This window comes from Dicentrarchus labrax, unplaced genomic scaffold, assembly GCF_905237075.1.
Source record: "Dicentrarchus labrax unplaced genomic scaffold, dlabrax2021, whole genome shotgun sequence".
Taxonomy (NCBI): Eukaryota; Metazoa; Chordata; class Actinopteri; family Moronidae; genus Dicentrarchus; species Dicentrarchus labrax.
The window spans coordinates 30,676,207-30,703,089 of record NW_026136718.1 but is presented as its reverse complement, the minus strand read 5'-3'; the positions used below and the strand labels follow the sequence as shown (position 1 = coordinate 30,703,089).

At 39.0% G+C, this 26,883-nt stretch overlaps 1 protein-coding gene across 3 annotated transcripts in view; it reads left to right on the top strand.

The window, feature by feature from the left end:
• The first annotated feature begins 6,933 nt into the window (after positions 1-6,933).
• Positions 6,934-26,883, top strand: part of sass6 (SAS-6 centriolar assembly protein) — a 30,192-nt gene continuing 10,242 nt past the window's right edge. Inside the window, exons 1-15 of one of the 3 annotated variants that reach the window (XM_051377818.1) lie at positions 6,934-7,199; positions 8,953-9,013; positions 9,164-9,243; positions 9,357-9,461; positions 10,305-10,473; positions 11,400-11,477; positions 12,922-13,041; positions 13,345-13,536; positions 15,654-15,848; positions 16,902-16,991; positions 17,461-17,553; positions 18,963-19,044; positions 20,960-21,069; positions 24,461-24,564; positions 24,668-24,759. In XM_051377818.1, the coding sequence (XP_051233778.1) occupies positions 7,138-7,199; positions 8,953-9,013; positions 9,164-9,243; positions 9,357-9,461; positions 10,305-10,473; positions 11,400-11,477; positions 12,922-13,041; positions 13,345-13,536; positions 15,654-15,848; positions 16,902-16,991; positions 17,461-17,553; positions 18,963-19,044; positions 20,960-21,069; positions 24,461-24,564; positions 24,668-24,759 (1,633 nt within the window). In that variant the 5' untranslated portion in view covers positions 6,934-7,137. Of the gene's footprint in view, positions 7,200-7,708; positions 7,714-8,952; positions 9,014-9,163; positions 9,244-9,356; positions 9,462-10,304; positions 10,474-11,399; positions 11,478-12,921; positions 13,042-13,344; positions 13,537-15,653; positions 15,849-16,901; positions 16,992-17,373; positions 17,554-18,962; positions 19,045-20,959; positions 21,070-24,460; positions 24,565-24,667; positions 24,760-26,883 lie in introns of those variants that run through there. The other 2 variants (XM_051377817.1, XM_051377819.1) reach the window with 2 other exon arrangements.

Here is a 26,883-nt window from a genome sequence, read left to right as displayed (position 1 = left end):
GCTCCTATAAAAAGGAAATTATTAAAACATAGGAGACTAGCACCTTGGTATAACCACCAAACCCGCCAGTTAAAGAAATAGCTAGGAAATCTGAAGGAAATGGCGCTCTTCCAAATTATCAGAATATCGCTCAAATTGGCAAGATGATCTTAAGATTTATAGAAAGGCCCTCCGTAATGCCAGAGGAGCCTATTACTCAGCACTAATAGAAGAAAATAAGAACAACCCTAGGTTCTCTTCAGCACTGTAGCCGGCTGACGAGAGTCACAGCTCTATCGAGCCACATATCCCCATAAACTTAGTGCAATGACTTCATGAGCTTCTTTTATAATAAAATTATTACTATTAGAGAAAAATTAATCACCAACTGCCATAACGGTTATCAGTGGCTCTCCAGTTGGGACTTCTGTCAATGTAAACTTAGATGTATATTTAGACTGTTTTCTGCTATCGATCTTCATCAGTTAACTTCAATCATTTCTTCATCAAGCCATCAACCTGTCTGTTAGACCCGATCAACTAGGCTGTTAAGAAGTTGTTCCCTTAATTGGCACTTCTTTACTGGATATGATTAATCTTTCTTTATTATCGGATATGTACCACAGTCCTTTAAGTAGCTGTAATTAAACCCTTCTTAAAAGTCTACTCTTGACCCGGGTTTTAGCCAACTATAGACCGATTTCTAACCTCCCGTTCCTCTCTAGATTCTGGAGAAAGTAGTGCCAAGAGTTGTGTGACTTTCTACATAACATTAGTTTATTTGGGATTTTCAGTGGATTTAGAGTTCATCATAGCACGAGACAGCTCTGGTTAAAGTTAATAATGACCTTCTGACTGCTTCTGACAATGGACTTGTCTCTGTACTTGTATTATTAGATCTTAGTGCTGCATTTGACACCATTGACCATGATATTTTTACAGAGACTTGAGCATCAAATTGGCATTAAGGAACCGACTAAGCTGGTTTAAGTATATTTATCAGATCGTTCTCAGTTTGTACATGTTAACGATGAATCCTCCATAAATACTAAAGTTGTTGGAGTTCCAAGGTTCTGTACTTGGACCAATACTATTTACTTTATATATGCTCCCTTTAGGAACATTATTAGGAATCACTCCATTAACTTTCACTGTTATGGATGATACAGTTATATCTATCAATCAAACCCAATGAAATTAATCAATTATCCAAATTACAAACATGTCTTAAGGACATAAAATCCTGATGACCTGCAATTTTCTGATGTTAAACTCAGAAAACCGAAATTCTTGTTCTTGGCCCCAAAACCTTAGAGACTCATTGTCTAAGATATAGTCACTCTAGATGGCATTAACTTGGCCTCTAGCACCACTGTCAGGAATCTTGGTTATCTTTGATCGGATTTGTCATTTAACTCCCACATAAAGCAGACCTCTAGGACTGCCTTCTTTCATTTACGTAATATTAGAAAATTAGACACATCCTATCACAGACAGATGCAGAAAACTAATCCATGCATTTGTTACTTCAGGCTGGATTACTGCAACTCTTTATTATCAGGTTGCCCAATAAGTCCATTAAACGCTCCAATTAATTCGAACGTGAGAGAGTACTGACAGGAACTAGAAAAGAGATCACATTCTCCTGTACTAGCTACTCTGCATTGGCCCTATAAATGTGAATTTAATTTAAATACTCCTCCTCACCTATAAAGCTCTTCATGGTCAGGCCCCTTCATATCTTAAGAGCTCATAGTACCCTATTACCCCACTAGAACTACGTTCTCTGAATGCTGGCTACTTTGGTTCCTATAGTTTAAGTGAAGGAGCCAGAGCCTTAGTTAAGTCTCTCCTGTGGAACCAGTTCCAGTTGTGGTTCGGGAGGCAGACACCCTCACCACATTCAGAGTAGGCTTAAGACATTCCTCTTGATAAAGTTATAGTTGGCTGGATCGTGAGTCCTGAACCATCCCTTAGTTATGTGCTATAGGCCTGACTATCGGGGATTTCCCATAGTGCACTGAGCTCTCTCTCCTCTTCTTTCTGACTTTCTGTCCCTTTAATGATGTTACTAACTCCACTTCTTCCCCGGAGTTCTTGTGCTTGCTCGAGGTTCTCATGGATCCTGGTGGAGCTCCTGCCATGGTCCTGCTTGACTGCCATTGCCATACTGTTGTTGCTGTGCACCTGTCTTTGTCTGTCTGCTCCCCCTCTCCCCCCCCCCCCCTCTCTCTCTCTCTCTCTCTCACCCCAACTGGTCGACAGACCCACCCACCTAGCCGGATTTCCTGGTTTCTGCCTTTTAAAGGAGTTTTTCCTTGCCCTTGTCGCCAGTGCTTGCTCATTGGTACTGTTGGGTTCTGATTAATGTTAAAAGTTCGGTCTGACCTGCTATTTGAAAAGTGTCCTGAGATAACTTCTGTTATGAATTGGCGCTATACAAATAAAATTGAATTGAATTGAATTGAATTAATCGCGCCACTTCCTTTAGCGATATTTTGATATTTGTAACTTTATCAACTTACTTCTATCGTGTTTTAAAGTTTCAAAATCATAATTCACCATTCACAGAACCCACCATGACTTAATACATAGTTTACATGTTTAAACATAACATAACCGAAATTATTTGATGTAAAAATAAAAGCAGAACTAGTTTAAATGTCACAAACATGCATATGAAGCAACACTAATGGTTTGTACATATTTCTTATAGTGTTAGCTCAATTCTTGTTATAAAATTATGTGTCAGGCATTTATCATTTGGAATAATACACAATTATAAAACAAAGTCCGTTTTGAGGATACCTTATGCTATACCAGAATCTTACCAAAAGTTGGCACTGTGGCTCCATCAAACATTCAGACATTTTACACATGATTTTGTAACTTAGTCCAACCTGGGAATGTGAACATCAGAAAAACATTAGATTTGCGACCTTCTCATGCTGGATGGCAATCTGTTAATTTGGAGAAGATGAAATTTTACAATAGTACTCCAACAGAACTAAATCTATATCAATGCCAGTGCTGTTATTGCTATGGATTGGTATGTCCTCTAGCAAATGGACCTCTCATAAATGACCTTGAAGGAACCTCTCTCTGGAGGTGGTACAATTTAGATCAAAGGAGATGCAAACACATTCCATGTCCATTCCATAGGGATTTACAACTAAAAAGGCATTTAAATTCTCACACATCTCTTGTAAGAAAACTCTGGACCCTGACACCGCCCCTTCAGCCCCAGAGTATGTCAAGCACCTCAGAGAATGACTGGAGCTGGCACACCAAATCACCAGAGATGCACTGGGTGAGTCTGTGGAACGTGCAAAGAGACAACATGACAAGAATTGTTGCCATACACACTACAAGATTGGTGATGCTGTGTGGTACCTCATAAAAGGCACCCGGAAAATACAGAACAAGGTCAGGAAGTTTCTGCCATCGTATGAAGGACCCTACATCGTCCTGGGACAGTTGGATGATCTGGTGTTTCGTATCCAGAAAGGCCCAAGGGCTAAAGTTAAAGTGGTTCACCATGATCAGCTGAAGCTTTATCGCAGCCGCGACCCACTGGACAACACCTGGGCCCTGGAGCAGGCTCGGAGCTGGACACCAGAGGAGGTGTCACCCCCAGCCTTGGACGAGGATCCTGCTGACCCTGGTCTGGGTCTGTCCCAGCTGTTCTCCACCCCGGAGGCTGAGGAAGTCTCCAGCTGCACCTCATCAGATCTAGCTGCAGACATTTCACTCCCATCCACCTCTCTTCACCTGGACCCTGTTTCTGCTTGAGGCACTGAGGATAGTGGGGGTGATGTAGAGGAGCAACATCATCAGAGCCATCGTTCTCAAAGGCCAAACCGCCAGCAGAGACCACCAGCAAAGTATGGCGAGTGGGTGGCTCACTGAGTGCGAGAGTTTTTGGACAGTTTTCAGTTTAATTGAGCCTTTGAGTTAAATGAGGACAGCTGTTTGTTAGTGTTCAAGCTAATTGTTAGTTTTATAAGTTCAGTTAAAAAGAAAGAAAGAAAAACTTGGGAAGTAATGCTTTAATTACCACCTTCACTGTGCTTAAAACAAAAACATGTATTTGTAGTATTTCTCATTAGTTAAGGGTAATTTGTTGAGTAAACAGAGAAGTTAAGTTAGTAATTTAGCGGATCGCTAATTTAGAGTTTGGAATAAGTCATAGCATGTATAATGGGTGTTATTCAGGGCCAGCCCAAGCCTCCATGGGGCCCTAAGCAAAATTTAATTTTGGGGCCCTCTATTACTGCCATGTGTCTTTTTGGGAATGTGAATGTGTCCTTTATAGGCAGCGGCCCTCTTAATACCTGTTCAGTCCTTTCTGAGTCTGACAGGAAACAGGGACACTCAGCTGGGTCAACTGGCGGAGCTGCTGATCCCTGCTCCAAACTGGATGCTGAAGAAGACACATCAATCTCGATGACCAAAGATGAAGGACCTATAGGGAAATTAAAATAATATTTTTGGACAAAATTATTCATCTCAGAATATTCTGCAGTACACTGAGCAATTATAAAGGCTGTTTTGTTGTTAATTTACCAGGTACAGCTGAGGTTGTATGAGACACTTTCTACTGCACCAATGTGGAGAAATGCCAAAACAAAGGTCCCATAGTTGCACCTCCAAGTGGCATCTTTTCTCATATTTGAGGTACTGTAAAAATATATTGCTCAACAATTCCTGGCTATGGATGGTATATTTGACTTCTATACATATAAGAATACAAGTATACTAAATATCAAGCATTTTTACTGCAACAATTATCTCGAGATCTCGAATTAATTATCTCGTTATCTCGGGAAAACAAAGTGTCGTTATCTCGAGATCTCGAGAAAATTAACTCGTTATCACGGGAAAACGGAGGAAATAAAATGTATGAATACATGGCCCTTTAGGGCTTCCGTAGAAACGTTTTGAGAGAAACATGTTTTTTGAGAGAAAATGTTTGCACACTGATAGCAAAAAAATATATATTTGAGAGTTGAAAAAAGTATTTTGAGAGAGATTTTTTTTCTCAGAAATAATTTAAAATTTTTCAAATTTATATTTTTTATGTTCTATGCGAAAATATTTTTTTAGTCTCAAATATTATTATTTTTTGCTATTGGTATGAAAACTTTTTCTCTCAAATATTTTTTTTTTCTCTCATAAAATGCTTTTTTGCTATTTTTTTTTTTACTCAGATCATTTATTTTCTCGCATGTAATAAAGACACAAATCTAACTCCATAATAGTACCCTATTACCCCCTAGAACACTGCATTCTCTGAATGCTGGGCTACTTGTGGTTCCTATAGTCTCTAAAAGTAAAACAGGAGCCAGAGCCTTCAGTTACCAAGCTCCTCTCCTGTGGAACCAGCTTCCAGTTGTGGTTCGGGAGGCAGACACCCTCACCACATTCAAGAGTAGGCTTAAGACATTCCTCTTTGATAAAGCTTATAGTTAGGGCTGGATCAGGTGAGTCCTGAACCATCCCATAGTTATGCTGCTATAGGCCTAGAGTATCGGGGGATTTCCCATGATGCACTGAGCTCCTCTCTTCCTCTCTCTTTCTGCACTCATTCATGTCCCATTAATGCATGTTACTAACTTCACTTCTTCCCCGGAGTCCTTGTGCTTTCTTGTCTCGCAGGTTCTCATGGATCCTGGTGGAGCCTCCTGCCATGGTCCTGCTTGACTGCCATTGCTAATATCACTGATATTATTATTATTATCACTATTATTGTTACGCTGTTACAAATGAAAACTGAATTGAATTGAATTGAATTGAATTGAATTGAATTGAATTGAATTGAATTGAATTGAATTGAATAAGGAGTCCAGGTTTTGTTACAGTTTTAGGTGGATAAGGAATGCTAAGGCACATAATGTAGACCTAGGTAATCTAAAACAAACCCCACTGTTCAATCATCAGCTATACCTCCTTGAAGATTCAGCATGCCATCCATAGATACAAGTCTGCAGCAAAAACTAAAAGAGAAACCTAAACTGGTAGTACAAAATTATATCGACCAACATCATCACCAGACGAAATCTGATTCTGATTCTGATTCATACACTAACAGCTGCGGCTGCCATGCCAGTTGCTCATCAGAAACAGAAACTAAGGTCATTCACACATAATCAACCTAATATAGATGCACAGCATCAGAAGCAATTTGGGGTTCAGTATATTGCTCAAGGACACTTGACAATTGAATTTTGGATTCAGTATCTTGCTCAAGGACACTTGACATGCAATTGAGAGGAGCCAGGGATAGAATTGCTAACCTTCTGATAAGTAGACGGCTGGGGGGTGGCTGTGGCTCAGAGTTAGAATCTTAGAATAGAATAGATCTCATCACAAACTATATGGGCTACATAATTGGGGACTGGATGTCTGGAAATGAGAAGATGGATATGTTGGCAAAATTGATATAGAAGTACCACTAAGTAAAGCAGAAGTTAAAACGATCATAAAGGATCTTGGCAGGAATACTGGGACTTATGTGAAACCGGAAGACATCTTTACAATATTCAAAAACATGCAAGCATTGGTGAATTAGAGAGCAGAAGCCCAAAGGAAGAGATACTCATCACCCATCTGAGAATAGGACACACAGGATTAAATGATACTCTCCATATCATAGGCACAGTGGGCTATGCACTCATTGTAACAAACTGAACAATGTCAAATATGTTTAGACTGCAGCAAATATGATCAAGAAAGGAGGGGATTAATATCATATTAGAATATTTGATGAGGGACATATTATTACATTTACCAATGTTTAATTTATTATTTAGAACAGGAATAACAAAGAGAATGTAATCATTTTGTTTGTGTTGTTTCCTGCCAACCTACTGCCAGTCCAGTAGGTGGCGGTAATGCGCCTATAACCGGATTGACCAACCTCCATTAAAACCCAAAGAAGAACATAGTTCATGTTCCGTTTCCAGGGCGACTCAGTTGGCGGCCAAAAAGCGCCAAACCAAAAATACAAAGGGACAACAGTGAGTATGTGAAGGGTCCGTGGAAGCCTCTCAGTATCAAACTCTGCTCATATTTGTGCCTTTAACGTTGACCTATTTACTAACGAGTCAGTTTACCGTTCCAGTTAAAGACTTGTTTAGTTTGATAAAGAAAAACATCATGGAGGAACTCTTCAGCAAAGTGTTACAAGTGAACGTGAGGTGCAGGGACTGTGAGGAAAGGTAAGACTGCGGACGTTGACATTAGCTAGTGTACGTAAATCAGAGAGTACCGGTACATTTCAACTGTAGACCAGGGCGAAGACATCTTAATGTGTCATCTTAATATTAGCAATTGTTTGCATTGTTTATTAGTGCAAAACAAAAGATAGAATATTAATATAACACCTAGCTAAGGTGTACATTAACAATGGTGACCAACCATGATGTTTAAATGTAGTCTGTTAGATACACAGCAACAGGGGCAGAGCCAGATGTTGTCTGGGCATGCTCCCCCAGGGAATTTTTTTACAGTTTACAGCAGCCATACCTCACTTTTTTGTCTTCAAAACGACCACGCCCCCTTTTGGGTGAAACAAGCCTGTAAAAGTGCCTAATGCCTGGTACCTTGCCTCAAAGCTGCTGCTTTGCCTTTTGCAGTAAAAGAGTGATCTGTGGCTTTAGGCAATCCACAAAGAGGATAAAAATGACCCGGAAAGTCAGTATGTGTTTGTCTGTGGCAAATACTTCATCACAGGTTAGTTAATGATCTTACTGAGTAAATGACATGTATGCTGATTGTAACTGTAGATTGAAGTGAATCAGTAAAGAGTCTTAGTGATGCCCTACCATAAAGCACCCCTGCTTTTAAAATGGAGTTTAGTGAGACACTGTGGAGCTGAGGGTATTTTAACCATAATAATTCACATAAACTGAGCTGACCTAACTTCTAATAATTAACCTTGTAAACAGCATAGTAACGTAGGAAGTGGAGATAAAACCAACATGTTTTCTACTTCTGTCGGCTTGTGGTAAAAGGTTGATTAATAACCAAAAACAGGCATGTAATTAGTTTACAGGAAGGCTACATTGGACAGACAACCGAAGAAGAAAAATAAAGAGTCTGAACGACAGGAACAGTGACAGATGTCACAAATATGAGATTCAGTAAGGTAGCTGTATATGTCAGGACACTCATCAGTAACTATTTCTGTATTTTGTCTATATAATGAAAGTGATCGTTGATCAGCATAATTATTTGCCTTGCCATAGGATTTGGGCTCCCAATAGCTAAAAAGCAGTACGGTATTCTTATTTGTTTTATCTTATTTATTCTTTATTTAAATTGGCAAAGACTTCAGAATTTACATTTACTGCCAGCCAAATTGGAGGGAACGCTTTCACCCAAAAAGGAGCGAGGGCTCGACGCCAGTTGAGATAATAGATTGTCTACAAATCTGAACATCATTTGGGAAAAACACGATAGTTATATAGAAAAAAACCCAAATCATCCTATTTTATGTCAAATTGTTCTCCAACTGTCTTCATCAACCTGAAACAAGAACACAGCATCGGCATTGCTTTTTACAAAAAAGATTTGAGTGTAGTTGATTACTAGTACTAGTTGATGTCCGTTGTGTGAAACCATGTCAGAAACCATGTTTAAATGGTTTGAGATGATTCTGCCAATAATATCGCTCTCTCTTTTTTATTTATTTTTTATTGGTGGCATATATGATACATTGGTGATATTGATTACTATGTGACATCAAACTGAATACACATACAAATAACGTACAGCAAGACAAAAGATGAAAGTTTCCACATTGTAAACAATAACAGGATCAGTATGGGCAATATGAATGTCTGTGAGGTATGGCAAAGAGGAATAACATAATTAGAAGGGAAGTAGTATCTATTTATCTGTTAAGATTACATAAACATACAGTTTGAAGTCAGATTGTTAATTACCAACATTAACTGTTTAATTTTACAGGAAAGCAAATATCCGTGTCACCATTGAGCTTCAGTTGACAACAAGTCCAGTACACAAAAGGGTGAGTAGGAGTTTGACATGACACAAGTTAGATCGTGGTATATGTCACAATAGCCAGCGCTCAACTCTGTACACTCCAGGCCTTTATTGTATAACTGTTATTAAAGACAGGGTTTCTTCCAGGCGACTAACTTTCTGTTGTTTATATCAGGATCTTCTTGTAAAACTGACTGATGATCTAGACCCATATTTTCTCTTCAACCTCTCTATATCAGAAGAAGATTTCCAAAGGTAAGTATTGGTAGAAATGTATAAATAAGGTTTCTCAGTGTTTGTATTTAGGATGTCATATACAAGCTTCCTTGTAACTCTCACTGATGTTTTCTTTCTCTGTCATTGTGTAGTTTGAAAGTCCAGCAGGGGCTGCTGATAGACTTTGCGTCATTTCCCCAGAAGTTTATTGACCTGCTTAATCTGTGCTGTTCTGAACAACAGTCAGACAATCCAAGGTACAATGAAACCCAAACCACCACATGACATCACAGCTTTAGGGTTCTCACGCAGTATGGAAAAATATGGATTTTGATTTTTAGTAATTTCCAAATCTGGATAAGTCTTGAAAATAGAAAAAGAGAGTATAGAAAAATATTTGTGTTTCCAGACTCTTGCCCCTTTTATGTTTTATAAAATTAAAAAGTAAAAGTATGTTTTAGTGTCATTGTGAAAGTAGGAAGTATATTTTCAAGAATATTGTGATAATATCGTATATTGCACTTATTTTGGCCAAGATAATCGTGACATTGCCCCATGCCTAATCACAAATAAAAAAATATTAAGCTAGTCTGAACATTTCTGAGCTCTCCACTGATGTAGTTATTAGAAAAGTAAACAGCCTATTTTTTCTGCGTATGGAAACGTTGATGGCTGCGCTCATCGTTGTTTCCATGGACACAGTGAATACACTACAGTAGGATTTAAAATCATTTATTCACATAATAAACATCTAGCTATTGTACTCAGATGTCAAAAATGGTCTGAAAAGTCTTCTGAGAAGAGTCGAAAATTTTGGTCTGGAAAAGTCTGGAATTTTGAAATGGAAAATGTGCAGCCACCCTGTGTACTGATTTGTATCAGTCCTAATAATTCAATTTATTTACATAAATATTGTAAAATACAGATAAAATAGCAAATAATGCTAAAATTAGACAATGGCATGCATGTGGTTGCTTTTATCACCTTATCTGGTTCAATCTGTGGGGTAGACAAAATATTATATATTATACCTTTCATTATAATGTACTCCAGTAAAACAACATCATACACTACATGGCTGTTCATTGTCTTTTCCACAGGTTTCTTCTGCACTTGTCATGTCATTCTCCAGTGCTGGAAGGCCCTGCCAACTTCAGTGTTGTAGAGACAAATGCGTTTAAACATCTGAACCACTTGTCTTTACAGCTCGCTCACGGCTCTGATAAAGAGGTTAAAGACTATCTGGCAGTGTGTCTCTCCTCCCTGAAGGTTGGCTCATTCACCATAATTAATCATCACGATACTGTCTGGCCTTTTGAATAGAGGTTTAAATTGTAAAACTCAAGTGATCAAACTGGGGTTGGCTTGTGGAGTTCTGCAAAGCGAGACACCAAGCCAAACAGTGGCAATGGGATTTATATCATTGCTTATGTTTTGGTTGTGCATTTCAGCTGGTTGAGTTAATGCAGTTCAGTGTATAGAGTGCTGCAGGAATCACTCATAAAACACGGAAATGAGTTAGCATATTTGAATCTCTATTTCCCTTGCCTCAAAGTCAATGGATTTTTAGAATTATTTTTATGTTTTACGTAACATACTAATACAATAAATACTCCACCTGTGAATTTTGAAGCTTTTACAGTACAACAAAAGGGCAGTTGCTAACACATAGCTTAATGAGACTACAGAGGTTGTCGATGACATTAAAACATGGAGACTTATCAACTCACTAGTCTATCTTTACTGCCTTGTGTTAATACTCGCACTCTTGCAAACTTTCCAACTTGTATATTTTAATTACAAGTTGGAAATTTAGTGGTTGTGATGTTGGAAGTCATGTGACTATGGTGTAGGCTATAAATGGACTAAACTTTAGGTTTTTACTTATGTTTAATGTAAAATCCAATGGAAAAATCACATTGGCCTTTTGTCGAAGCAACCAGGACAATGCTAACATTCGGGTAGAAAATAAATAGTCCCTGCAACACCATTCTTTTTAAGATTAAATATAAAAAAGTATATAGATCAGGAGAGGAAAGGCTTCTTGAAAAGTTAATAAATACATAAACCTTCCCATATTTTATTATTATATTTTAGAACAATGTAGGCTTTCCTGAGAAGGCTATAAGTAATAGTTACAGTATCTTCCATTTCTTAAGTTATGTTTATAAAGATGTGTCATCTCAATGTTTCAGGCAGCAAAGCAGGCCCTAGAGATGAAGCTTAAGAAGACTGAAGAGGATTTGTCCAGGCAGCTGAGTTATGCTCAACAGGTGTGTTTTTTCATTCGAGTTGTGTTCCGCTAATCCTGTGTGCAAGTGCAGGTAGGTCCAGCAGTGCTATGTCCAAAAGGTGCTGGGGTGAGATCGAATATCGATCCGACCAGATCACTAATCACACAGCTTTGAAACAGATCAGCCAATACACACAATGACAGCCATAGATCAACCAATTGAGAAACAGTTTCTCCAAGAAATAGTATTATTTGGATGGTGCAGAGTGACACAAGGTGAAGACAGAAGCACAACTCGGAAGTCTGATTACATCTTGTTTATGTTGCTAGTTTTATTTCACTGTTAGCTAAATATTATATCCATGTAATATTAGGGGCAGGTGATCTGGCCAAAACATAATATCACAATCTATTTCATTGCAATCCACAGTCTAAATTGCAAACTTTTTTCTCAGTTTTGTAATGCTCTGTACACTATAGCCAGGCATGAAATAGGACATAAATATTTACATTTGCACCATTAAAGCTGCAGTAGTTAACTTTTATTTAAAAAAAATGTTTACCTTTCTTGATATCCTGACAGCAGTACATGAGGCAGCTAATCTGTGAAAAAAATCAGGTTCCTCTGGCTCCTTCTAGTGCTCCTAATGGTATTTGCAAGAATCCACCGGGCCTGAAAGCAAACAACCAATCAGAGCTGAGAAAGAGTTTATTTGTTGAGTCTCATTCCCAGATCTTCAAATATCAATGCTGGGAAATAAAGTCAACAATCAACTGTCTTAAAGCCTCCAACCCAAAGTGTCTTTCTATCTATCTTGGCTCTGATTAGTTGTTTTCAGTCAAGCCTGGTGGATTCTTGCAAATAAACAGAATTACATGTGAAAATATTGTGGCTCTACACGCTTTGTGTTGCCTGACGTCCCTCTTGCTCCTCTCCTGCATAATGCCTCTCCTATCCCAGCCTGTTGCCACTGTGTCTTTGGATCTGGTTGGACTTGCTGTAAATCACCTTGTTACTGTATATTCCCTGTTATCAAACTGGTTGAAAAAGAGTTCACAGAGTTGGATGCAAAAATCTTCTGGCTTTACAGCTTCCCCTTACCTCTCACTTCTTCTTTGGCTCATCGTGTATACTGCACCACTGAGCAGCGGCTCTTGGCTAAAAAGCATCCGGTGATGGAATTGACGATATGTTCTTCCAGTTGCCCTAACCCTAACAGCCTTTCCAGTGAGCCAACATTCACAATTGCAGCCCCCTGACCCTGTTTGGGATGGTGGAATGGAACGAAACATCAAAAGATGAAGAAAAATTAAATAAAAGATGCAACTTTGTGAAGGTTTTTCCAATATATATTATATCCTTTCAATGCAAAGGGTTGATTTCCTTTCATTTTTGATGTCTAATGAAAAAATAACAATGGCTGTTATTGGAGTGGTTAAAAATGGAACAGTGCTTGTCTTAACATATCTGTATCCTCTTACAGACTCTGTCTGAGAAGACAAAAGAGTTGGACAAACTGCGTTCAGAGTGGACGAATCAGACCAGCTGTCTGTCCAGACGTCACTCTGAGGAGTTACAATCAGAAAGAGAAAAGGCTGTAGAGGTAAGGCTCCTTATCTTTACTGGACTATGTATCTATTGCGTTTGTTATTAAATGACATGAAATGACAAAAATCCTCTTAAAGACCCATGTTGAAAAGGGGTTTGTATCTTGTTGCTCTTCAACACAGACAACCGCTCTATTTGTTATGTTATTGCTTTCTCATAGCTCTGAAGCTCTGTAGTGCATTTTTTGCGTGTTAGGAGGCAGGGTTTTTTTGGAACATACAAAGCATAAGGATCAACAGCCAAGAGGTGGAGTATGCTGCAGGAGTTCTTTGAGATGTTTATTGTGTAAGTCTTTCAGTTACAGAGCAGGCTGCAGCAGCAGACTGAGCAGCTCCGTCAGGAGCTGGATAGTGCCCATAAGAAGAGCAGCCAGCAGCTTCATAGCAAACTGACAGAGCTGGAGGCGTCCTGCAGGGAGTTGACAGAGAAAAAATACAAGAACGAGTCTGCCATTAGAGACCTGAAGATTAAACTAGTGGGCGCAGAGGAGGTAAGTGTATGACGAGGATGAATGAGGAATGACTGGACCCAGATTACTGGTTGTTTTAAACTTGCAAATAACAGATTTTCTTTATTTTTTCAAGATTATTATGATCAATATTGCCTTGTAAACTCGTGTTTCGGCAGTTAAATACTTTTGATGAGAAGCTGCAGCAGTAGGTTTTCGTTGGCAGTAACTTAATACAGCATTTTTTTGTCTGGGAAACACCATGTCAACATAATGTGGTCATTCATTTACACAAATCTTTTAAGGATTAATAGGATAGGAGAAGGATTTAGTGGCATCCAGTGGTGTAGATTGCAACCCCTTTGCTTAACCCTCCTCTTCCAAGTGCAAAACAGAAACTACTATGGCCACGAAATGCACAAAAAAGGTGAACAGCTATATCTAGAGCCAGTGTTTGGTTTGTCCCTCCCGATTACTGTAGAAACATGGTGGTTTAATGTGGTGGGCCCTCAGTGTCTGTGGATATAAAACACAAACATAACGATTCCTATATTAAGGTGATTAACCACTAAACATAGTTGATAGTAGTTGATAGTAGATACAGAAGGTAGTGCCTTACATTTGGAGTTGTTACCCAGGTGTCACACAGTGTCTTAACTTAATTTAAATGTTAAGGCTGTTATATACTCGCTCTTCCCGACCTGTCGCACGACAATGTGACGTCAAAATGACCTAGCTCTCGCTGGTGCGCTAGGATTTAGGCCAGGTCGCGCACCCCTTTTTTTTTTTTTTTTTTTTTCAGGTGAGAGCGCCAATGCGGAAACAGGAAAATGGACAAGTTTGAGGGCAAGCTTTCCGAGCAAATGCGCCTCTACAGGCATCTGTACGCTCCTTCGATGAAGGAACACAGAGAACACAGAGATGCCCATAGGTGCGATTTCTCGCCATGAATGTTGGAAAAGAAGAGGCCATATGCTGGAAAATTTGGAAGAACCTCCACGACCGATTTGGAAAATCAAATAAGAGGTCGCCATTGTTTACCTTTTTCTTCTTCTTCTAGTGTGTAGAAATAGCAAAGTCGGTAGCCTTTCCTCAGTTGCCACACCTCTGTTCTAGGGGTGGGCGATATATATCGTTTGCGATAATATTGTCATTGTTGTTTTGACGATGTGCAAATTTCCATTATTGAGTATTTAAATTACTTCGCCAAAAATATTGAAACACACGCGGAAACTCCTCACATCCACTTAATACACGGTGCAGCAACACTCTCTACAGCACGGCAGGATTCAGTCACAGGACTAGAGGGCCTACATGATCACATGACGTGATCACATGACCTCTCGTTTGCATCCTCCTTGCAACAGTTTAGCAGCGCGTTGTGATGGTAGAGAGAAAGTGCAAGCACCTCCAGTCCCTGAAGCTACCGGTACTTCAGATGATTTAGTGCCAATACAAATCCTATGAGCTTCAGTGTTCAGAGCGCTAAGCGCCTTCAGCGGTAAAAAGATGTCAGCGGAGACGTTTTTTTAGCGCAGCGCTCAGAGCGCTTCAAGTTGAAATCTGTTCAACTTTTAACAACGCTGGGTGCTTGGAAAATGAGTTTTTCAGCGCTCTCAGCACTAAAAACGCATTTGGTGGACACAAGCCCTAACTCAGACAATTCCAAACACATTTTAAAGGATATCAACTGATTATCGTTATCGCCAAAATCCCAAAAAATATTGAGATACTATTTTTTGCCCATATCGCCCACTCCTACTCTGTTCAGGAGAAGACTGCAACTAGTGTCGCGACAACCACGCGCAAGTATAAGTAGTTACGGCGCTCCCGTGACGTCACATTGTCGCGCTACAGGTCGGGAACGGCGAGAATATAACAGCCTTTACACACTGGACCTTTTTAAAGGGCTATTTGTAATACAGATTACAAACTATGTCCTCTGGTTGGGTATACTGAGGTGTAAGCTATTTTGTTCTTTTGTCCTAGATGATAATTATAATTTAAAAACTGATTTGTGTGTGTGTGTGTGTGTGTGTGTGTGTGTGTGTGTGTGTGTGTGTGTGTGTGTGTGTGTGTGTGTGTGTGTGTGTGTGTGTGTGTGTGTGTGTGTGTGTGTGTGTGTGTGTGTGTGTGTGTGTGTGTGTGTGTGTGTGTAGGAGTGCCAGCGTTTGAAGCAACAGGTCCTGTCTCTCAGGAGGGAGAACAGCACTCTGGATACAGAGGTCCATGAGAAGGAGCGTTTGGTGAGCCAGCTCCAGATGAGAGTAGCTGTTCTGGAACAAGAGATCAAGGATAAGGACCAGCTCATGCACCGCACAAAAGAGGTGCTGGAAGCCACTCAGCAGCAGAAGGTAAGATCTGTAACTGTATGTGTGTTTTTTCAATCACCTGAAAAGCCACGTTGGGAAAAAAAATGCAGCACAATTACAATAATCTTCAGTGACACTTTGAGCATGTCCTGGTCTTATGCTACACACTATCACATCCACCTAATACACTTTTGAGACACGGTTCCTCATTTGTATTGCCTCGCATTGTGTGATTAAAGCTGTCATCTTGTGAGTTTCTAATTTGTATCTCATTCCTCTAGGTGACATGTTCCTTCATTACCATGAACACACACTGTAGTTTAGGTTGAGACAATCCTGCATACATAGTGCTGCTGTCTTTTAGAGGTGTAAATTCTGCAATTACCAGTATGGCAGTCTATATAGTTAATTTTTGAGCTTGAATGAAAATATGTGAGTTGTGCACAGATATGACTCTGCAAAGGTACTCGGAAGGCTGCTTTCTTAAATTTTATATATATATATATATGTATATATAAGTGTGTGTGTGTGTATATAAAAAGAAGTTAATATTCTTTATCATGTTAAATAATTTAAGACATTGCTGAGGGGAGGATTCTTCTTCAGGCATTGTGGTGATAGCTGCAGGTTTGTGCGTGGTGCTGTCAAAATTGGCCATAAAAGACTGTTCCTTACTCACATCACGTAGGTTTGAGTTAAATGTTGCAATTCCTCCTTTAGTGATAATGGTACAATGATTTTCTCACTACCAGTGCTCTCACTGTCTCTCTCATTTGCTGAAAAAGACACAAACCAAAAGAAACTGCTTGGTATTGCTATTTTGCAGCATGAACTACAAACCAGACACAGGTGTTGAAGACACATCTGAGAGAGTATCATAGTTAGTTCCATGAACTCTCACACTCACATTCTCCACCTAAAGATAGATATTTGCTAACAAGAAAATCCTTTAGGTGTGAGAGCCACAGACAGCGTAGAGAAATTAGTGAGAAACACTAACACATTGTTGTAAGTAAGAAAAATAGACTTATTCTTTAAGTAGGTTCTCTTTCTAATAATTCTAAATTTTGTAATTGTATATTTTTTGTTTTGTAGGAATCAATGGAAGACAATGCTGAAAGTAAAGAACATCAGATCAGAAAACTTGAAGCTACGGTGAAATCACTGTCTGAGGAGCTGATAAAGGTTGGTAAAAGCAGTGTGTACTTTTATATCTGTAAACATTCTAAAAACACAAAACCAATGCAGTCTAACTGAACAGCCCTGTAATAAACCTTCATGAAGGTTGTAATGTTCAGTTTTTATTGAAACAGTTTGAGAGAGTTGTTGATTCAACTTTATGATCAGTTTTGAGGATGTACTTTATGTTGCTATTGAATGCTTTTGCATTTTAGAGGGAGTTATCTGTTACTTGACTTAGTTTTATTGATAATCATTGGGTGGACAAAATATTAGAAACAGATGTGTGGTGTACCTTATAAACTGGCAACTTAGTATACTGTTTAACTGCACCTTATGTTTGAACATACTCCAGTTTCTTACCTCCTTTATTCAATTTCTTATCCAGGCTAATGGTATCATTAAGAAGCTGCAGGGAGAGGTTCGAGGCCTAGTTGGAAAAATAAAAGTAAAAAACACTGTGACTGTGTCACAGGAGAAGGTCCTCCAGGACACGTCAGAAAAACTTCAAAATGTTGAAAAGGATCTACAGAGTGCTCAGCAGCAGCTCGTCAGCAAGGATGAGCAGGTATGTCTTCAAATCATGGAAACTGCACACACTGCATTTAACATCTTCAGGCCTTTCTTCATCTGTTAGGGTTAGGAATTTCAGATCATCTCAAATTCTGATGTACCAGATTTGGGATTGTTACGCTATAGATTTGAAAAGAAAAATATTGCAGTTGCTTTTTCTTAGTTCAGTATAGGGATGCGCGATAATTATCAGCCGTTAGTGGGAAATTTATATTATTCTAAATGATCCTACACCCAATAAATTAGCATTTGATATTAATAATAATTTATTTGGAATTCTAATCCAAACCATTTGATAGGCTTTATGTTCTATGAAAGCCAAAGTATGTTTTTGATGTTTTCTGATGAACTTCACTAGAAAAGAATAAAAGACCATTTCAAGAGTCAGAACTGGTGTTTATTGTTGTTTTGTTAACAATAGTGATGTTATATTTGATTAGAACAGAGCTAAGAGAATAATAATTAAGAATATTAAATCATCCAAGTGTGCATAAACTACAGGTTATGAACCTTTTAAAATCCCCCCAAAAAATCCATATTATACATCCCAATTCCAATATTTCCATTATGGAGATGTAAGAGACATTTTATTATGTATGCCTATGGGATAAAATTAATCCTAGAGACCAGTGTTGGCATTTCAAAGTAACACATTACTGTACTTTCGTTACTTTTGGCCGTAACTAGCAATCTAACTATTACATTTTCAAATTAAATAACACAATTACAGTTATTTTCTAACCTGAAAATAGTGGATCACTGCAGAAGAAGGCAGACATCTGAGCTTGTCCTCTGGATTTTCTGGTTCATGGTCTAACATCAGCGACCTTACAATGACCCAATATAGTTCAGGCTGTTCATGAAATAATTATATATTTACCAACTACGGTAGCAATGTTCGGTGAATGTGTACATTTGTGTGGGTCTAATACTAAATCCTCCTGTCTACTAACCAAAGCTGCGTTTCAATAGTCGTTTAACTTGCTATCGTTGACCTCCCCTCTACACTCCCCTCAGAGGACTGAGGGAGGTGAGGGAGCGACTCAACAACGATGGTCACTCCAAAGGTGTAAATCACCCACAATGCATTTGGTGCAATGTTTAGATGATTTAATATACAGTATTATTTAGTTGATTTTTATTTCAATTACCAGGGGCAATGCACATTAAACAGTATTCAAGGTTACACAGCAATGTAAATGTGTCGGAGTTAATGAACTGATTTTCATCCAGAGGAAAATCACAGATCAAATTGCTTTTCAACAACCCACATTAACTCTGACTTACAAACGCCAACACAGAATATGCACCACTGACACCAGTTTGTAGACTAGATATAGGTTAATTTATACAAAAGAAATTATTTAATATTAACTTAATGATGCTATCATTTGTATGTTACAGGTTTCAAAACTGAAAGAACAGTTGGAGGCTACGGTACAGAAGTTAAATGAAAGCAGAGAGGTGTTAAAAACCAATGAGAATGGTGAGGAAGCTTCTCATTTCATCTTGTCTCATTTCAGTGATTAATCGACTAACTATAGTTATGTCACCCAATGGCACTGCAACCTTTCTCACAGCAGCCAATTTGACATTAAATAGTAGCGTAAACACAAGTGTTACCAATGATACTAATGAAGGTTCCTTCTCATCCCTCAGTGTTGAAAACCCACTCCAGCCATGATTTAAAAAACATAAAAATACTCTGAAATAAAAGTTCAATTACCTTGTTAAAAAATTATAAAGAAACAATGAAGAATGGCATGTTCTCCCTCACTGAAAATCAGGAAGCTATGAATATGTATATATCGTTCATTTCAAAGGTTTAACTGTTAACTAACACAAGACGCCTCCATTTTCATTGAAAAGTCCAATGTATGTGCACTTTAGGTGTCAGGTTCAACAGCACACTTGTGTAAGCTGCACACTGGACCAGGATTGGCTTCCAACTAGTTGTGATTAGAGCTTTGTTCAGGCCCAAAAATTCAGAGCACAAAATATTCTGTGCGATCCCGAACAACGAGAGAAGTTTTGGGCCAGAGCCTGACCCAAACCTGAATTTCGGCATTAAAAAAAATTACAAGTTACAAAATAAGCAGGGGAGTCGAGTAGAAACAGGACTTGCTGGGTGGTCAAAGTCTGAAAGTTTGTATTCTGCTTGTTAAACAGGTGTTTAATAAATGAGTCTTATTTTCTTCTTTTTGTTGCACTAATGTATAATTAGCATTGTCGGCATTGACTGCAGTTAAATATATCATAAAGTCTATTTCATTCCCTCCACTACTGTCATGCCATCCAAAGGTGAAGCCTTAAATGGGTAAAAGTCCGTTTTTTTTTTTTTTTTGTTCTTTTTCAAAAACACACACTCAACTTGTTGACATTTGAATAATTGATTTGCCAAGAAAAAACCTTTCAATCATTAACAGAAATTGCTCTATAATTTCTTGTAAACTCCAGCAGTAGAAAAAAACAACTAAAATTTACAGGGACAAGAGATAGTGGTCAAAATTGGCATAAAACTATGCCCAGCCAACACTGAACACATACCTGGCTGGTTAGATGAGTATATATTGCCGTCATTCAGTCACCTTATTAAACAACAAAGCCTCCCGGTATTAGATGATTAATAAATGTAATATATATAATAATACAGTACTTGACTGCAGTAAAATATACCATAATGTCTGTTTCATTCACTGCTTTAAAGCTACTCTGTGAATAATAATGTAAATGGCAACTGTGGTCTATATACTGTGGTGGTGGTCAGAGGTATAAATGCTCAGAAATCTTTTGTATTCTATTTTAGCACCTTCTACGTTTCATGAAACATCAAAAACACATAGGCTATTTGTGAAAAGTTTTAGGCTGAAAAGTTTGTAGTTTAATATAACAGTCCATTGTCTCGGATTTAGTGGCATCTAGTGGTGAAGTTGCAGATTAAAACTAACTGTATTTGACAGGGAATGAGAATTGGCTGTGAAGTTTGTAGAAGAAACTACTGTGCCTGCCAAACTCAAAATTAACAGCAACATCTCTTATCAGAAACGGTTTCTCTATTATTTTGTACAATCCACAAACTTCACCTTCAGTAGTTTTCTAGGAACTATGAAGTATTTTTAATGAAAACTGTTGACCAGAAGCATGTATGCAGCACATGTGTTAATAATCTCTTATATTGTATCATGAGAGTAAGCCTGAAAAACAATGGTGTATTCCTGCCATTAGAAAGAAGAAACAAATTAAAGAGAACTGGGTATGTCAAAACAGTGATTTTGCAATTCTTGAAATATCACATTGCTAACAAATTAAAGTCTAAAAGTATGAGGATCAAAGCTCCTTGTCAGGTATGCCTGTTTTTAACACCAATGTAACATCCTGTTATGTTTTTCTTTTTACTACAGTGATAAGCTGGCTTAACAAACAGCTAAATGACAAGCAGCTGTCCAGAAAGCCACAGTCTCCTGAATCTTTGGAGAATCCTTCAGTTTTATCCACATCAACAGGACTGAGGGTAGGAGATACTTCCTGGCTGAGCCAAAATACTTCCTAATTAAACACTGTTTTTGTGTTCTGTGTTCCTATAACAGTTGAGCAGTCAGAATCTCAGTCAACTTCCTCCTTTCCTTTACTTTGATATGCTCTTTACAAAGCTCATCTATGTTGAAAAGACAACCACATTTTGAACATGGTTAAAAGATAGACATATATGTACACTGCGTGCACAATTGTTGGGGAAGTTGTATTCCTGAGGATTCATTTTATTTTCAATAGTACAGTGCTTTCACTCAATCCAACATGTTAATAAACCTCAAACCTGAGTATTTAACAAAGGAAAACTGAGTTTTAGCTTTCTCAGGAGAATATTGATGGAATGTCGTAAATATCACAACTTTTAATCGTGAATGTCTTCAGATGGCTGTGTCTGAATCTGAAGTCGATCCGATAAATTCCCTAGGAGGCGCTCGTTCAAATACGTGTGCAAATTGCCAAAAATGGCTGCTAAATCCAAAATGGCGGACTTCCTGTTGGGTTTGGGATATGGCACCCACTTGATTTTTTGTGCGTCAAGATAAGATCTACGCGTGGGCTGATTTTTATGCATATCGGTGAAAGGGGCCCCGGGTGGTACAGTTTATGGGCCCCCGAGGGGCCATTTTGCCATGCTCAGGAAATAGGAAATAAAAAAATATTTGTCACGACTTCCACGTTTTCATTTTCAGTTTTTGAGCCTGGGAAGGCCTCCAAAAATGCGATTCATTTGTTACTAAAATAAGAATCCCTTATATAAGCCCTAATAATCCTTACAGATCCAATAGGACCTTCGGCTCTAAAAAGAATTCCTTCAATTACAATAGGGCCTTCGCACGGTCAGTGCTCGGGCCCTAAAAAGAAGAGTTCCTACAGATACAATAGGACCTTCGCACGGTCAGTGCTCGGGCCCTAATAAACAACTCGAAATTTATATATATATAGACTTCTGACATGTCAACAAATATTCAGTGACCAATATAGCCACTCTTCTTTTCAATAATTGACATGAGCCTTCCACCAATGGATTTTCTTAGTTTCTTGATCTATTGATGATTGAAGTTTTGTGCAGCAGCAACCACAGCCTCCCTAGTGTTGTCTTCCCTCACTGTAAATATCACGTTTAAGAAGGTCCCACAAGTTCTCAATAGGGTTTAGGTCAGGTGAGAAAGGGGGCCATGTCAGTATTCTTTAAGGCCTTTGCTGGCTAGCTACGCAGTGGAGTACTTGGATGCATGGATAATAATGTTAAATAATAATGTTATAAGGAGTTCGGTCTAGACCTGCTCTATTTGAAAAGTGTCCTGAGATAACTTCTGTTATGAATTGGCGCTATACAAATTAAATTGAATTGAATTGAAATGAATGGAGCATTGTCCTGCATAAAAATCATGGCCTTCTTGAATGATGCAGACTTTTTCCTGTACCACTGCTAGAAGAAAATATCTTCTAAAAACTGGCAGTAGGTTTGGGAGTTGATTTTAAGTCCATCTTCAACCCGAAAAGGTCCAACTAGCTCATTCCTAATAATAGCAGCCCATACCAGTACCCCACCTCCACCTTGCTTGCGTCTGACTAGAAGTGGAGCTCTGTGCCCATTAGTGATCCAGCCACAGGCCCATCCGTCTGGTCTGTCAAGAGTTAAAAATATAAAGTATCTATCTAATCTAATCTAATCTAATTTCATCCGTCCATAAAACCTTAAAAACCATAAAAATCTGTCTTCAGATATCTCTTGGCCAAGCCTCAACGTTTCAACTTGTCTTGTTCAGGGGTGGTAGTGTTTCAGCCTTCCTTACTTGGGCCATATCTGTGAGAACCGAACACCTTGTACTTCTGGACACTCAATGTAGGTTGCATTGCTGGAATATGGAATATATTAACACTGGAGGTTAATGGGTTCCTGGTAGCTTCATGTTTAATTCTTCTCAAGTCTTTAACAGTTAATTTACGCCTTTTTTTTCTCCGCGCATTTCTTGACTATTTGCAACAAAATGTACACATCACCTGATAATGCTTAAATCCAATTAGCATTCAAGTTTATATAGCTTGGAGTTGGAAAATATGCATGAAAATGATGAGGTCAAGATACTCACTTGCCTAATAATTGTGCATGTTTTATGCAATGCCTATATGTGAAAATATATATATACATATATATGTATGTGTATGTATGTGTGTGTACATATATATATCCAATCCAATCCAACTTTATTTGTTAAGCACTTTAAAAACAACCAAAGTTGACCAAAGTGCTGTACAGGAGAATAAATAGGACATAATAAATGTAAACAGTGATGATGATGATGAAGACCACTGTGAGGAATATAGACAGTGATGGCGACAACACTGGAAAGTTCCCGTGGCAGACAACACGGACGAAGTCCGACGGCGATGAGCTCGATGTCCGGGCTGCAGACGCTCTTTCACACAGAGTGCCCGGCGTTACACCACCTGTTGTTTATGAGCACGGATAGTCCCCCTCCTTTCTTCATGCCGGTCGCGGTGGTGTCCCTGTCGGCTCGAACCGTCTGGAAGCCGGGAATGGTGACGATGGAGTCCGGTATCTGCTCGATGATTGCAGGGATGTAGAGTTTAAAGCTCCTCTTCTTCATCCTCCGTTTAACCCCCGCTCTGCAGCCTCACCGTCTCCTCAGCTCCTGCAGTATGGAGGGTCTCTCTCCAGTCAGGATGCTCGGGTACCTCAGGGCGATCATCTGGTCGCGGGTGAAAACAATGCGACTCCCCGTCGCCATGGAGATCAGCGTAAACAAAAAATAAAAAGTGCTCAAAAACGCCAAAAAAGTATTTAGGCGACATGAACAAAGTAGTAAGAGAGTGAGAAAGTAAGAAAAGAGTTCAAAATAGCAAAAACACACTGAAAACACACTAAAACTACAACAATGAAAGGAGCTGCCATGACAGGCTGCCGTTGTCGCCGGCGCCATTCCATATGTATATATGTATGTGTGTGTATGTATGTATGTATGTATGTGTATGTATATATATATATGGGTATCCAGGTGGTGGTGTCATGGCTGATCGGTATATGTATTTATATATGTATATTCATATATAAATATATAGACACATACAGCTGCGTTTATGTCTTTACATAAACTAGCTAGCTAATTTATGTAAATTAGCTTTTAGGTGTAAATGATTGATTAATAGACGGGACATTTATAAACATCAACAGTACAACTTTATTTTCCATCAAATATAGACTGCAACTTAATTCAGTAAAATGATTGGTGCTTATTTATATCACAAACCCTCACTTGAATAACAACATATGACATACTGTACATTTGTACACCTTTCACCAACTATTGCAACTGATGCAGTTTAAGATATCCCTGTATTTTTTCCAGGCACAGTTTTATCCTCATACAGGCAAACCTGCTGTATCTCCTGTGGCTGCTGCTGATGTCACTCCTGCTGATCAGCGAGCATTGCAGACAGCAAACCAACAGATGTGAGTGTATAAACAGTTTTTGTGTATGTATAAGTGTTTATATAGCTATAGGCAGTAGGGCTGAAAAAAACATTTCTCGGTTTTGTTTTCTTTTTCTCCTCAGTGGAGACCGTGCGGGTCTGGATTCTAAGTATTTTGAGAGGAGAGATGATAGCATCCCAATCTATGGTCTGTCATCTAATCAGCTTCGCAGAGGTAAAAGCGCTCATTATTCAGTGCACTGCATGGACAATAAGCTTAAGAATATTCCACATAACTACTAAACACCACAACACTAAATACTGGTTTCATTTGAGAAGGTCTTGCAGCGTTCGTATCGGTATCGGGACCGATACCAGCATAATTCACGTATCGGAATTTCCCGATCCAACCTGCGCAGATTTCCGATATCCATGAGCCATGTGTGCGCTTTAACGTTGTCTGCTGAAATGACTCCACAGGTGATTCCTGCCGGACTGTCTGCTAGCTGGCTGCAAACTGTGGAATGGATTTCCTGAACGGAGGCGCGGCTCAATGAGACACAGAGTTATGAGACACGCCTCCGCTTAGGAAATACATTCCGCAGTTTGCAGCCAGCTAGCTGGATAGCATTGAGCAGCATTGTGGCTAGCCAACATGTCTGCTGTGTGGAAATACTTTACACTGGAAACACCGCAGAGCAAGACAGCAAAATGCAATGTTTGCAAAGCCGCAATTCAGTTCAGAGACGTGGAAGCGTCCTCGCGTCGTACAACACTACGAACGCAATCAAACATTTAAAAAAGCACCACACGAAACAGCACGAGGATTTTTTAGGCGAGCTGTCAGGAATCACTTCTGGAGTCATTCCAAAAACAAGGTAAACTCCAGGCAGACAACGTGAAAGCTAAAGGGACCGAGTGTGTGTGTGTGTGTGTGTGTGTTTGTGTGTGCGTGCGTGCGTGCGTGCGTGCGTGCGTGCGTGCCTGTTAGATGTTTACAGTTATTGCACTTTTCTTATATTTCAAGACTCAAGACATTTTAGGAATTTAATAAATATTGACATGACAATAAATTTGAAACCCTAACAGTTGCATATTTGTTTTCAGAATGGGATTTTTCCTGTTAACAGGATTTCCTGTTTTTCTGACTTTTCTGACCTTATACTTACCTCAAGTTGCCTTTTGGGACATACATGCATACATACGTACATATCATACTTGCCTGTTGAGGAGTTTATTCATATTATCTCATATAAAATCAACAATAATGATGATAATAATATTAAAGAAAACAGAGCTCTGGTATCGGAATAGTATCGGTATCGGCCGATATCCAAATTCAGGTATCGGGATCGGATCGGAAGTGAAAAAATGTGGATTGGTGCATCCCTAGTTTGTAGTACATGGATAGCAAAATGTTTGGTGTAGAGTTTTAACGGGATACCCGGGAATCCCATTTGTGTGCCAGCTGTGGCTCAGGAGTGTATCGTCAGTAAGTATCCAATCCAACTTTATTTGTTAAGCACTTTAAAAACAACCAAAGTTGACCAAAGTGCTGTACAGGAGAATAAATAGGACATCATAAATGTAAACAGTGATGGTGATGATGAAGACCACTGTGAGGAATATAGACAGTGATGGCAATAACACTGGAAAGTCCCGTGGCAGATAACATGGACGAAGTCCGACGGCGACGAGCTCGATGTCCGGGCTGCAGACGCTCTTTCACACAGATGTGCCCGGCGTTACACCACCTGTTATTTATGAGCATGCCAAGTCCCCCTCCTTTCTTCATGCCGGTCGCGGTGGTGTCCCTGTCGGCTCGAACCATCTGGAAGCCGGGAATGGTGACGTTGGAGTCCGGTATCTGCTCGTGTAGCCACGTTTGTAGGGTTTAAACTTCCTCTTCTTCATCCTCCGTTTCAGCTCCTCCGGTATGGAGGGTCTCTCTCCAGTCAGGATGGTACCTCAGGGCTATCATCTGGTGGCGGGTGTAAACAATGCGACTCGCCATCGCCATGGAGACCCGTGCAAACAAAAAATAAGAAGTGCTCAAAAACGCCAAAAAAGTATTTAGGCGACGTGAACAAAGTAGTAAGAAAGTAAGAAAACAGTTAAAAATAGCAAAAAACACACATTAGCTTTAAATAGTAGCAATACAACAATGTGAAGATACTCCGTCACTCCATTTACTACATACTCCAATTTAAAATCTTACCAGTATTGGCAGCAAAATCTACTACTACTATTAACAATTAAGCTCTACTTTTGGGTAGTTTAATCTATAACAATGCTATTATATCGTAAAAAAAAAATGGAGTGGAGTATAAGTACAAAGTAGCCTAAAAGGGATATTATT